This window comes from Carlito syrichta, unplaced genomic scaffold (assembly GCF_000164805.1).
Source record: "Carlito syrichta isolate Samal-C Ts95f unplaced genomic scaffold, Tarsius_syrichta-2.0.1 Scaffold169078, whole genome shotgun sequence".
In the NCBI taxonomy this organism is placed as follows: Eukaryota; Metazoa; Chordata; class Mammalia; order Primates; family Tarsiidae; genus Carlito; species Carlito syrichta.
This window is the reverse complement of record NW_007113174.1, coordinates 617,684-630,112: the sequence shown is the minus strand read 5'-3', so window position 1 is coordinate 630,112 and position 12,429 is coordinate 617,684. Positions and strand designations below refer to the sequence as shown.

Genomic DNA, 12,429 nt, shown 5'->3' with positions numbered 1-12,429 from the left:
GAACTCCCTGTTACATTGGCTAAGAATAAGCGCACCATTAATAACCAAATGCTTCCTTTACTTACACTATGTAGTTTGATTGTCAAAACAATTTTAAAACAACAAGTTGTTTCAAAACAAGAAGGTGAGAAAACTATGAAAGTGAGAAACTCTGGCTCCAAAAGAATAAGCAGCATCACAACTGCTACACGGCTGAGCTTGCCCTTTCCATAGTGGCTATAGCAAATCAACTTTAATTTGATTTAATTTTCATCCCTTTTTGCTCTCTCACAAACTGTCATAAAATGTCACTTCTCTAAGTCTATGTGGCCGGATTTCACTTAATTTTCCTTTCCCCGTCCCCCAATTTCCATACATGCCCAACATATGTCTAGGTGCACATTTTTTCTCTTCTCAAACACTAACTTTATTTGGTCTATCTGTAATATAGATTATTCCTTCTGCATCCCTAAAGCTTCCCATTTAACACAAACATTAAATTTGAGTATTCCTACCTTGCTATATCATCTGATCTTCAAATATCTCTAAATGTCTTTTAAGGGAAGAAAATAACAGAAATAAAAACTCTGACAATAAACTATTTCTTCTCCCATCTGTTTCCCCACATTGTTTCTTCCAGTAACAGGTAGATTCTTCCTGACCTTTTGCTGCCCTTGATAGTACTGACACCATCCCTTCCGTGAATTTCTTAAAACTCACTACACCCTAGAGTCCCCCTCTTCTTGTCCTCAACAATAGCTCTGCAGTTAATGTCACCACTAGGAGAAGCTGGATGAAGAGTATATGGAATTCTGTGCATTATTTTGCATCTTCCCATGAGTCTATTATTTCGAAATTAAAAGTTTTAAAATTACATGGTGGGCATCAACTACATGTGTATATGTGTGTCTGTGTGTGGCACAAGTGGGGTGCTGAGGTCACAAAGAATGCAATACAATCTTCAAAACCTTCTACCTGGGGGTGAGTGATGGAGTAAAAGTATTAAGTGAATCCTATACAAGTACTATAACAGCTGTGTGCCCAGGGCACCAGGAAACACAGAGGAAAAAGTGACTAGTCGTGCCAGGAGGACCAGAGAATTCTTGTGGAACATCATTTCAGTGGCTCTTCAGCAATTAATGGTAATTTACAACAAGGTCAAGATTGTCTCTACATGCTAAGGGGCACAGACACTTGGAAAGTACTTGGAGAATACAGAATAGTTCAATATTAGTAAAGGGTCTTAAGGAAGAAAGTATAGGATATATAACTAGAAGGATAATGTGATCTACTTAGTAAAGAACATTATATTTAAGTTTTAGAAATTTCAACATAATATGATGGGGAACTGTAAAATCTTTTAAAGCAGGAAAGTAGCATAACTAGATCCATATTTGGAAAAAAAATCTCATATTCTTGAAAAAGTATAAATTCATCAAGATGCATGCAGACTTAGCTACAAGAATATTCATTAAATAATTGTGTATCATACCAATATTAGAAACAGTTTGTCTACTGCCTGGTTAAGTATGTAGCTATTAAAACAATGTATACTATTTAATAATGAAATAATTAATGAAAAACTTAAAAATGAATTATAAAACAGTAGGTACAGTATGATCCAAATTTTATAAGACAGAAGTACACATATACAAGAAGACTAGAAGGATATAGATACCAACATATGCGTGTGTGTGTGTATGTGTACACACACACATACAGAAATTTATATCTAATTGGATTTGTACCTATTTCAAAGTGGTTAGATTATTGATGATTTTAAATTTCCTTCTTTTTGTCCATCTGAGTTTTCTAAATTTATATAAAGAACACGTTTTATCTTTATACTAAAAAATATGAGTTGTTTTTAAACAACTTTATTGATATATAATTCACATATTATATAAAGTACTCTTTTAAAATATATTCAGTGGTTGTTAGTGTATTCACATCACCACAATCTAATTTCATAATATTTTTCTCACCCAAAAGGAAACTCTGTACCCACTAGCTATCACTCCTTATTCCCTCAGCCCTAGCCCTAGGCAACTATTAAAATGCTTTCTATCTCCTTAAATTTGCCTATTCTGGGCATCTTATATGAATGGAATTATATAATATGTGGTCTTGTGTGACTGGCTTCTTTTGCTCTGCATAACGTTTTCAAAGTTCACCTATGTCGCAGCATGATTAAGTACTCTTATTTTTGCTGCTAAAGAATATTTAATTGTATGGGTATACCACATATGTTTTATCCACCCATCATTTGATGGAAATTTGGATTATTTCTACTGTTTGGCTATAATACTGTTATGAAAAATCATGGAAATTTTTTTGTGGTAGCACTAAAAATAAAGGAGGAATCTTAACACAAGGAGGTTATTGATTGGACATTTTGATAGTCTGGATAAGAGATAAGGGTGTTAGGTAATAGCAACGTGGACAATGAAAGATATATTTGGGAAGTATCACCATTAGGTCTTAGTGATTGATTGAACATGGGAGTAAGGGAAACAGAGGGTCAAGGTTGTTTCCAAGGCTCCTGACTTGGGCATTAGGTAACGTCATCCACTGAGATCAGACACATAGAAGGAAGTGAGCTCCACTCGGATATGTGGAAGAGAGGACTGTGGGATATTGGTGGAGACGTGGATCTTGAAAGAGAGACCAATAAGAAGGTACAGACCTAGAAGTACATGGAATTCAAGTGGTAGTTGGACGAGATTGTCCAGGGCAGCATGAAGATGGAACATCAGTAGTCAAGACACAGAAAAAGGAACAAGACACTATGAAGCCTAGAAAAGACAGGCTTGAAAGGGATAGAAATAGTTTCCAGTATTAAAAGAAAAGCCAAGGAATGAGAATGTCCTAAGAAGTAAAGGGTCTCTGGTAAAATGTTTCAAAATAGTAAAGTGAATTGTATACAAAGTATTCACCAGCTTTAGCAATTATGAAGTCACTCTGAGAAAGTGAAACATTACTCAGAGATCAATAACTTGAATGACTTGTTCTATGCTCAAGAGGAACTGTAAAGATGGGAAGGAGACAGAATCCATAAACCAGCTGCACACATTTCTGTAGAGTCCTGCAAAGGAACAGGGTTAGTATATCAGAACTGAAATATAAACAAGTCCCATAAACACATAGTCATTGTCCTTTAATAACTTATATCCTTTTGGGAAAAATTTTTTTTCCTGATTTATGAAATTGGCCCTTGTTATTTCTTATACAATTATAAAGTTGTTTTCCTTTTGGTTCTATCACAGGGCCTTTTTACAAAAGTTATATATGTCACTTTTAGAAAATATAGAAAAAATATGAAGAGAAAGACTAAGAGGAGAACGAGGCACCATCTGTAACTCTACCACTCAGGGATAATTACCATTAACACACACCTTGGTTTATATCCTTCTGGATGAAATTTTGAGACGTATATAACTGAAGCTTTGCTGACCTATGTGAAAAAGCATATTGCTTCCATATCTATGCATCCACCTTTATTTCCTTCTGTGATTTTTGTGATTTCGTGTGTGGGGGGGTATTTAAACCTCTTGTCTGAAATGTACTGTGGCATATGGGATGAGCTAAGAAATCAAACTATTTGTTTTCTCCAAATGGTTGGCCAGCTTCCAATACCATTTTTAAACTAATTCATCTGGTCCTCTCTCTTTATTGCTTTGAAATGCCACATTAGCACATGCAGTCAGAGTCAGGGTTAGCCCATTCTAAGTTCTTACATACGTATTGAAGGAAAAGGGGCCGATCTTACTACTTAAGGAAATTTTAACTATCCTAATTTGCCGTAATCATAGAAAAGCAAAAGCATAACACAAAGATATTCACTCAAAAACTAACTGACCCCTTATCAAATTAGTCTCTACTTAAATATCTTTCAGCATTTAACACTAGATGATCCCTGCTTGCTATCAACATTTTATTGGCTAATCCATCACTGACTATAGGAAATTATTGCAAATGCACCATAAATTGGTTAAAGAGGAAAACTACAAATCTTGCAAATTATGCTGGATTTAATACAGTTAAAGTGCCATTGGAGAATTGCTACTGATACATGTAAGGCAGTGACCAGGGAAAATCTGGCAGTCAGTCCAGTTGACAATGAGGAAAAGAATGATGACATGATAGATGTTTCTGAAGAAAATGACTTACATATCAAAGGATTAAGAAAGACTGCTAAGAAAACAGATCACGCCTTGGAATATTTTTTCTTATAAAGGGCATTCTTTGCAAAGGTGCTAATAAGGTCAAATTTGAGTATACACCATTGTCGTTCAAATGTTACTTTATAATGAATCATCTGAAATGACAAATTTATACTCTTCTTTTTAAAAACTTCCTGTCTAATCTTAAAATTTATTTTTCTAATTGAATTCTAGAATGCTTTTGTCAAGTTCTCCCAAGTACATTTGAGATTTTACATTAGTGTTTATTAGTGAGAATTTGCTATGTGTCAGGTACTTGCTAAGCATTTTCCATGTACTTCTATATTTAATTTGGCCAACAACTCTATAATAAAGTACCATTATTATTCCTATTTATAGTTGAGAAAACGAAAAAGTAGACAGGCTAAGCAACTTGTTCCATGTCATATAACTGGTAAAGGGCCAAGCTAGCTCTGGAACACATGTGCTTTTGACGCCAAAGTCCACTTCACAATAGCATTTTCCCATTTTAGAACTCACTGTGTGTATGTGTATGTTTAATGTAAAGACAAAGTATTGTATTCTCTGCAGGAAAATCAGGCTCAGAACCATTTAGGAATTTTTCCTGAGGCCTTTCCCATATTAAATTCATTCAAATTTCATTAAAGACTTCAAACTTATAAAACTTTAAAGTGTAAAACCAACAGTTAAATCATACTAACAACATGAAAGTAAACATCAAATGTTCAGGCATCTAAGTGAGACCCTCACAGGATAAAATTTAAATTCTGTTGAAAAGGTTCATTTGGAAAAAGGCTCAAAATAACATCAAACCCTTAAGATAAAAGGTCATTATATCAAGTTTAAAATACTAAAAAAGTGGGTGTTTCAAATATACCTCCACAGAGGACAGACTAGATATTTTATTCAGACTTATATTCTGTATGTTCCCAATTTATTTAATATAATAAAGATGTAAAAAATACTAATTCCTGGGTGGTTCATATCACATCTCAAAATAATAAATTCTTGATCCATATCTATGAAAAGGAAGCCAAGAGAAGGGAAAAAGAACTTCTTGGCTTCCTTTTGGCCCAGAAATCTGGCAGTGCCAAAGAAAATACAGCTGAAGCTATGGCCCATTATGACTTCTGACTCATTTGGTCACATGAAGAGAATATTCACTTGAGGCATTTGATCAGCCTGGATCGTCTTTAAGCTCTTTCTCCTTGTCCAGTTTTCTCTGCCAGTCCTGCTGTGGGTCCTACACCATTCCTCTCCCAGCTTCCATCTGATGGACCATCACTTACCTATACTGCTTATTGATGGGCAAAGCAGCACCTAGATGAAATTAAGTTTTAAAAAACACCACAAAGAGGTGATAAAAGCCCCAGTGTTTATGAGGTTAAAATGATCAGTTTCCAAATATCATGAGTTAGGCTCACTCATACATGTATTAATACATAGTCATCTATGTATTAAGTTTTGCTTATATGCTTGAGAGATTCAAATTTCTGCAGCAATCAAGGCTATTAAAATATTGTCCTAGGCACTGAGGTTATAAAAAGGAGGCCTCCAGTAAACTAAGGCAGGTCTTTCAGTCCCAGGTACCTGCAGGGACAAAGCAGGTAACATACACGTATGAGAAGGCCAGATAGACAACTAACTCATTCACATTCAGATTTTTAGAAAATATCTCCTGGATCTTAAAACCAGTCACCAGAAGCAGTCACCTCTGTGACTCCTGCTCTCAGAGTAGAAAGTATAAAGCTGAGATGGGAAAATAGATATTTAATGAAAGTAGATTCCTTACACAACATATTCTCCAGCAGAAAGATGTTAATACCAGAGTTGCAGATGAAAGAAAGAGAAGTTGGATGGTTCTGCAATAAAAAAAGAAAATTCACCCAGAAAAAGTTAAAGGAAAACCTGATAGGAGTTGATAAAGGCAAGCAGGAGAAATGTGAGGCAAAGTAGTTCATAAGGTAATTTCCAGTGGGAAAGATTTCCAAACTCTGGACACTAGGGAGGATGTTATCATCGTGGCCTTCTCTGGAGCAAAGAAAGGGCACATCCAAGGCACTGGGTTCATAAAGTCATGAGGCTAGAAAAGATCAAGGGGTTTTTATTCTGAGATGTTTATCCATCTGCAATTTAATAGGGAACATGGCAAAATGACACACACTCCTGCCTTTTAACACTAACCACTTAGTCACTTCACCTTCGTTACCTCAGCTGTTAAATAAGGGACGTGAACCAGATGATTTCTAGGTTCCTGTCCAGATTTTTTAAAAGATCATGTCTGTGAAAAATGCTTGCATGATTCTGTGTTCAATAATCCAATCCTTTTTAATATACCTTACCTTCATATATTCTGATACAACAATAATAGTGAAACCAAAGATTGTAAAATGCACAATTACAGGTTTGAAGCAGAAATAATTCCTCACAGATACCATTATCTCATGATAATGGTAATGGTATCGTGTCACCTATGGCGATCATGAAAATTAAGTACAAAAAACATAAGATAAATCTTTCATATATTTCTTACAGCAAAAGAATTGCATGAAACTATTTCTGCCCTTTTCCTTTCACACTACTAGGCTAATTCAAATGGGGGGAAGAAAAAGCCAAATCAAGAATAGCTTACACAGAATGAGGCTCTGGCTAGAAATGTATTTGAACTGCTGTGGTCTGTGTGGTCTAGAGGGAAGCACAGCGGGCTGGGAGGTTTGGATTCTAGACCTAACCCTTCCGGTAACCACGTAACTCCGGGCAAGATATTTTGATTTTCTTGCCTCCATTTTCTATTTGTAAAACAGCCATAATTCTACATGCCTCTTCTACCTCAAAAATGTGCTAAGGACAGAGATAACATGTGTGAAAAATTTGAGTTCTCGGGAAGAAGGTATTATAGGCATTAATTTAGCATGTTAATGACAAAGAGCACTGATTTAACGATTTAAAAAATGCACTATCATAATTAGACCAACACAAGTGGGAGGGACAGACACTCAGTCACAGATTCACAAAGTGGGTCATCTATAAGTAAAAGTAAGTCATTACAACTGTGACAGTGAAATACAATACACACAGCCTCAACCCTCCAATAGAACAAACTCAGACCAGGCACAAGAAGCACGAACCTGGCTTACAGCCCCCTGGGCTCTGAACACACAAATTTTCCATCTTTCTTCATTTCTTCTTCCCTTCCTTCTTTTCCTCCTTTCCTCTTCCGCTTCCTTCCATACATTCAAAAATTTATCATTGAGGGCTTTAATGTATCATACCCTAGATAACACAACCCTGAAGTTATTTACTAGTCTAGTTATTTAAGTGAAAATTTAGTCATTTTAGACTAAGGGATTTGAGAATCCCTGGACAGGGAGGCTCAGATAGGGACCTGGGGAGAGAACCCAGCACAAAAGCAGCCTTAATTGACAGGTAACCAGCTTACCAGGTGGGCCTATCCCATACCTCTTCGAATTTTCTCTTTTATATACCTGTCCTTTTTACAAGTCTTCTTTGTTTTTCCCGTGGGCAGCAGGAAAGAACCATACACTGATTGCCGATTATAATGAATATTTTTCATTTACTACCTCATTAAGCCTAAATATTTCTTAGGAAAATGACCTTGTAACAGAAGACAGAAGATAGGTGAGTGAAAGCCAAAGTACCAATTAGGAGGATGTTACAAGGGCAAGATGAAGAGGCCCTAAATAAAGGCAAACAATGTCAGACCCTCTCTCTGTGAAAAGGTTTTTCTATTCTAAAAGGTCAAATAAGAAACATTCTTCTGGAATAAAGGTTGGATTCTATTTATATGTAGTTAAGATAAAAAATATTCAAATCATAGAATATAGAATCCATAACTCCTAACCAGCTATTTTCCCACCCCCAAATTTAGAGGCTGAATCATACATATGATCCTGGAATTATCTTTTGGAGGGCAGGCCCCTTGGAATACTGGCTTCTCCCATTTGGTAATTGTTCTAGGAACCCATAGTGTACCAGCTAGCATTGTTGTGAGAGGCTGCCTTTGGCTACAGTGAATTTTTTTTGGAGATTCTTTCAATGCATTTGCCCATTTCATGATGGGTGCTTAATGAGCATACCTGCCCACACTGTACTGAGTGTTCAGCAGTTTTTGACCAAAAAATGGCATGACCCCTGTGCCTCGCTCTCTCTATTCACCTTATCTCATCCTGAACAATTTTTTGTTTCCCCAGATGAACAAAGTTTTGCCTGTGTGGAAGGGGTGAAACAAAAAACAGCAGAAGCACTAAAAGGCATCAAAATAGGAGAGTTCAAAAACCATTTTGAGCAGTGGAAAAAGCATCCTGAAAGGAGTATTGCATCAAACAGAGAGTACTTTAAAGATGACTGTAGTTTAAATATGTAAGAATATATACACAATTTTTTATAGGCCTGGCTCAGTGGCTCAGCCTGTAATCCCAGCACTTTGGAAGGCCGAAGCAAGTAGATTGCCTGAGCCCGTGGGTTCAAGATCAGCCCGGGCAACTTGGCGAGACCTTGTCTCTATAATAAATAAAAAAAAATTAGCCGGGCACGGTAACGTGCACCTGTAGTTCCGATTGCTTGGAAGGCTGAGGTGGAAGGATCACCAGAGCCCAGCAGGTCAATGGTGGAGTGGCCGTGAGTTGTGTCACGGCACTCCAGCCTGGGTGACAGAGTGAGACTCCAACTCAAAAAAAAATTTTTTTTGTAAATAAATTCTGAGATTTTTTTGGGGGGTGGTCCCCACTTGTATATCCATAACAATGGTAATAATTAAAGCTTGAATTTTTTGAGTGTGTCTCTGTTCCAAGCATTGTGTTAGGTGCTTTACAAATACATAAGGCCCCAGCAACAAGGCAAGCAATATCACACTCACTTTCTAAAGGAAGAACCAAGACTCTGGAGAGGTAAGTAACATACCAAGGGACACATAAGTAGTAAGGGAAAGAGGCAGGATCCAAGCATTGGTCTGTCTCCAGAGCCTGTGCTTATTAGATTATACTAAGCTGTCTCCATGTTTATCTTTTTATGATTTCACTTGCATTCCTTTTTACTTGTAGGAATGCTGATTGTGGGTGAAAAGGAAGCAATGGCGAGAGCATCAGCATGGGAATTGGGGGAGTAAACAAAGGGCACATAAGAAGGAAGAAGAGAAAACCATAACTCTTCCCACACAATGGCCTTTGCTTTAGGAGGAAATAGACGCTACAGCTGCTGCATTTAATCAATTCATTTATGTTATGCATCTTGCTGCTGCCATAGAGAGGCTAGAAAGAGGGAAACAGGACTGAGAACTGCTGCCTCTAGGAGACCCAAGTGCAGCATAATTGACTGCTCAGCTCCTCTGTCCATGGGAAGGACAGATCTGGATGCCCATGCAGGGGCAAGTTGACTCTTCACTCTGGCCATTTGTGCCTCAGCCCTGAGGCCTGCTCATGTCTCTGACCCCAGTCTTTTCCTTTGTCGCTTCCCCTTATTCCGATGACCACAATCCAAACAAACAGCAGAAGAGACTGGATTACATTAGCTATCTATCATGCTATTTATATTTATGAAATATAGTATTGTGAGATCACATTTAGTAAAACTTTTCCTTAAAAATAATTTTGTCCTCTATTCTACTTTGTATTGGATGGAAGCAAAACACAATGGATCATATACTTAAAAGCGGGCGGGGGGGAAAGGGCAGACATACCATTTTAGAACTTTCTAGCAAGCAAATACCCCAAGAATATTTATCCAAGTGGTTACTCTGGGATATCTGAGGGGAAACGCAAAAGCAATTTTCTTGACTATCATCACTTTAATATGAAATTTAAACCCAAATACAACCACAGGCACATTCCTTTAATTTGGAAAAAGTGTGATTATGTTTAGGGAGCGTGGATGGAGCTCTTACCTGGCATGACCATGGTCTGTGGGGTTGCTGTGTCAGTACTTAAGCAGAGACGGCCACCTTTGGCTAATCTATCGCAGAGCAAGGTGATATGCTTCTTCAGTCGGCTTGTGTCTTTGGGTATGTCCAGTTGGCTGTTGAGGTTCAAAGCCTGCTCCTTCGAACTCTTTGACAGGCAAGTCTTCAAAAGATGGGAAATGGCGGCATCCACCGTTTCTTCCCAACCCTGGATACAAAGGCCAATTTTGAATTTATGCAAAGATAACATATGAGTATATCCATAACAGTGGTAATAATTATAACTTGATTGGGCCCTTCACTCATTATATAAATTATTGAGTGGTTATGTTCAAGTTTTGGAGACTTGTGAAGAGCATGATGTCTGGAATATTCCAGCATGGGCTGGTTTGGAATTCTAGTTCTGTCATCTGTTTGCCCTTGAGGAAGTTACTTAATTTCTCTTAGCTTCATCCTCACCTACAAATAAGGATATCAATAGTCTGTACCACCAAGGGGTTGGTGATATATGAGAAGAATTTATCCCTGAGCCAGGCATAAAGTAATGAGTAACAACAAGAACAATCTCAGGCATAGGTCTGTTTGATGATCTGACAAGTAAAGCTGCCAGGATTGTAGTTTGTTTTCTCTTATCTTTCTGTTGAGGGCTAGGCAGGGCAGGGAAGAATGTTGGATATCTTGGTGGAAACTGGAATGGAGAGAAAGCCTTGGTGTCTTTCTCAGTTACTGGTCCCATAGCCTTGGGGCTACAGGCAGAAAAAAAGGAGCTATTTCAAGAGGGATTGTATGAGACACAAGGGTCTACTTACTCCTGCCTCACAGTCCGGGTGACCATAAGTGACACAAAGTCACAATGGAAGCAAACCACTTTTGTTGGAAACAATGTGGTGGTGCTGCAGTAAAAACCCAAAGAAGTGCAGTGTCACCTTAGCACTGTTACTGGCATGAGTAAGCATCACCCCCAAGTGGGTTCAGAAAATACTAGCAACATGAAGCAAGAGCAGTCACGTCAGGAGCTGTCATTAGGCATCCCCAGGGGATTCCAGAGATAACTGGGTAAGATCTTCATGGGGATCTGGAGGTCCTAAGCAGCACAATAGGGAAGTGTGAGTGAAATCTGGGTGTTACTCTCATTGTAACTCCATTTGTAACTACAGGCTGGAAAGACCCAGAGTACCATGGGACTGACAATCAAAGTGAAATTATAAAGCTAGTTACTCAATGAATTTTGCAGAATAGGCCAAGATCCTTATGTCAGAGGCAAGAAACCTGAGAGTCAGGGAGCAGATGTCTCTGGAAGCCCTCACTTCATCCTCAGTCTTATAATTTGAGCCACCTGTCAAATATGCAAGCTTCAACTCCTAAAACTCAATGCTCAGTTTCGCATTTAAGGCACTTCCTACTCCAACTCCTGCTCTGCTGCATCCTCTTCCCATCTGCCCACACCCACATGCTTTCTCCCTCAGGACCCTGCACACTGTCGGCGCTCATGCTGCAATTCCCTGTCTCTCCTCTTTACCTGGCCAACTCCCACTTATAACTCGACTCAGGTACTGCCATTCAAGGACCACATGAGCCTCTGAGATCTCATGCATCCAGATTTATCACAGCACTTCTCACATTGCCATGATCGCTGTTTACATGTCTGGATTTCCCATAAGAGTTTCTGGATTTTTTCCATGCCGATGCACTGTGCTTGGTATATACAGGGTAGTCAAGACACATCCTTGCTGGACAGAGAGATGGTGAGATATAAAAACAGGATCTTAGAGTTGAAAGAGCTTTGGAGATCTTTAAGTTCAGTCTCATGGGATTTTCCCAGGACCCATTATACAATAGCAACCATCTGCCTAGACATGGCAGTCTTCAAGACCCCAAATTACTACTTTCTGAGGCAGTTCACTCATTTCAGGGGCATGTATAAGCAGCAGAAGGCTGTTCCTCCACTGAGCCAAAATCTGCTGCACTGGCCCTTATTCCACCCTCCAGAAACATGCAGAATAAATCTAACCTCTCTTCTACATGACAGCCCTTTATATCTGTGAAGACAGCAATTCTGTACCCTCTTCTGCAGAATAAACATCCCAGTCCCTCTAGTTCTTCCTTCTATAAACATGGTTTCAAGTTTTTTCTCAATTCTGACCACTGTTCTCTGAATAAGCTCCAATTTTAAACACTCACAAATTTATACAGCTAAGTAGAGAACCCCAAACTGACCCCAAGACACTGGGTTGGGTTAGGGAGTACAGATAGAACAAAGGTCTCTCTCCCTTTTTCTGGGAATTCCACCTGTCTGCCTGGTCTCTGGTCACCTCTCCTCTCTTGGCAGCTGCAAAATTCTTGATTCACACA

The 12,429-nt window shown here is 38.4% G+C and overlaps 1 protein-coding gene across 15 annotated transcripts in view; it reads right to left on the bottom strand.

The window, feature by feature from the left end:
- BBS9 (Bardet-Biedl syndrome 9) overlaps window positions 1-12,429 on the bottom strand; it is a 468,999-nt gene that overhangs the window by 54,656 nt on the left and 401,914 nt on the right. For all 15 annotated transcript variants that reach the window (XR_002481520.1, XM_021709169.1, XM_021709171.1 and 12 more), the window contains one exon: window positions 10,063-10,285. Coding sequence is in view for 14 of the 15 variants with exons in the window: in XM_021709169.1 (XP_021564844.1) it covers window positions 10,063-10,285 (223 nt within the window). In the remaining variant the exon portion in view is untranslated. The remainder of the gene's footprint in view (window positions 1-10,062; window positions 10,286-12,429) is intronic.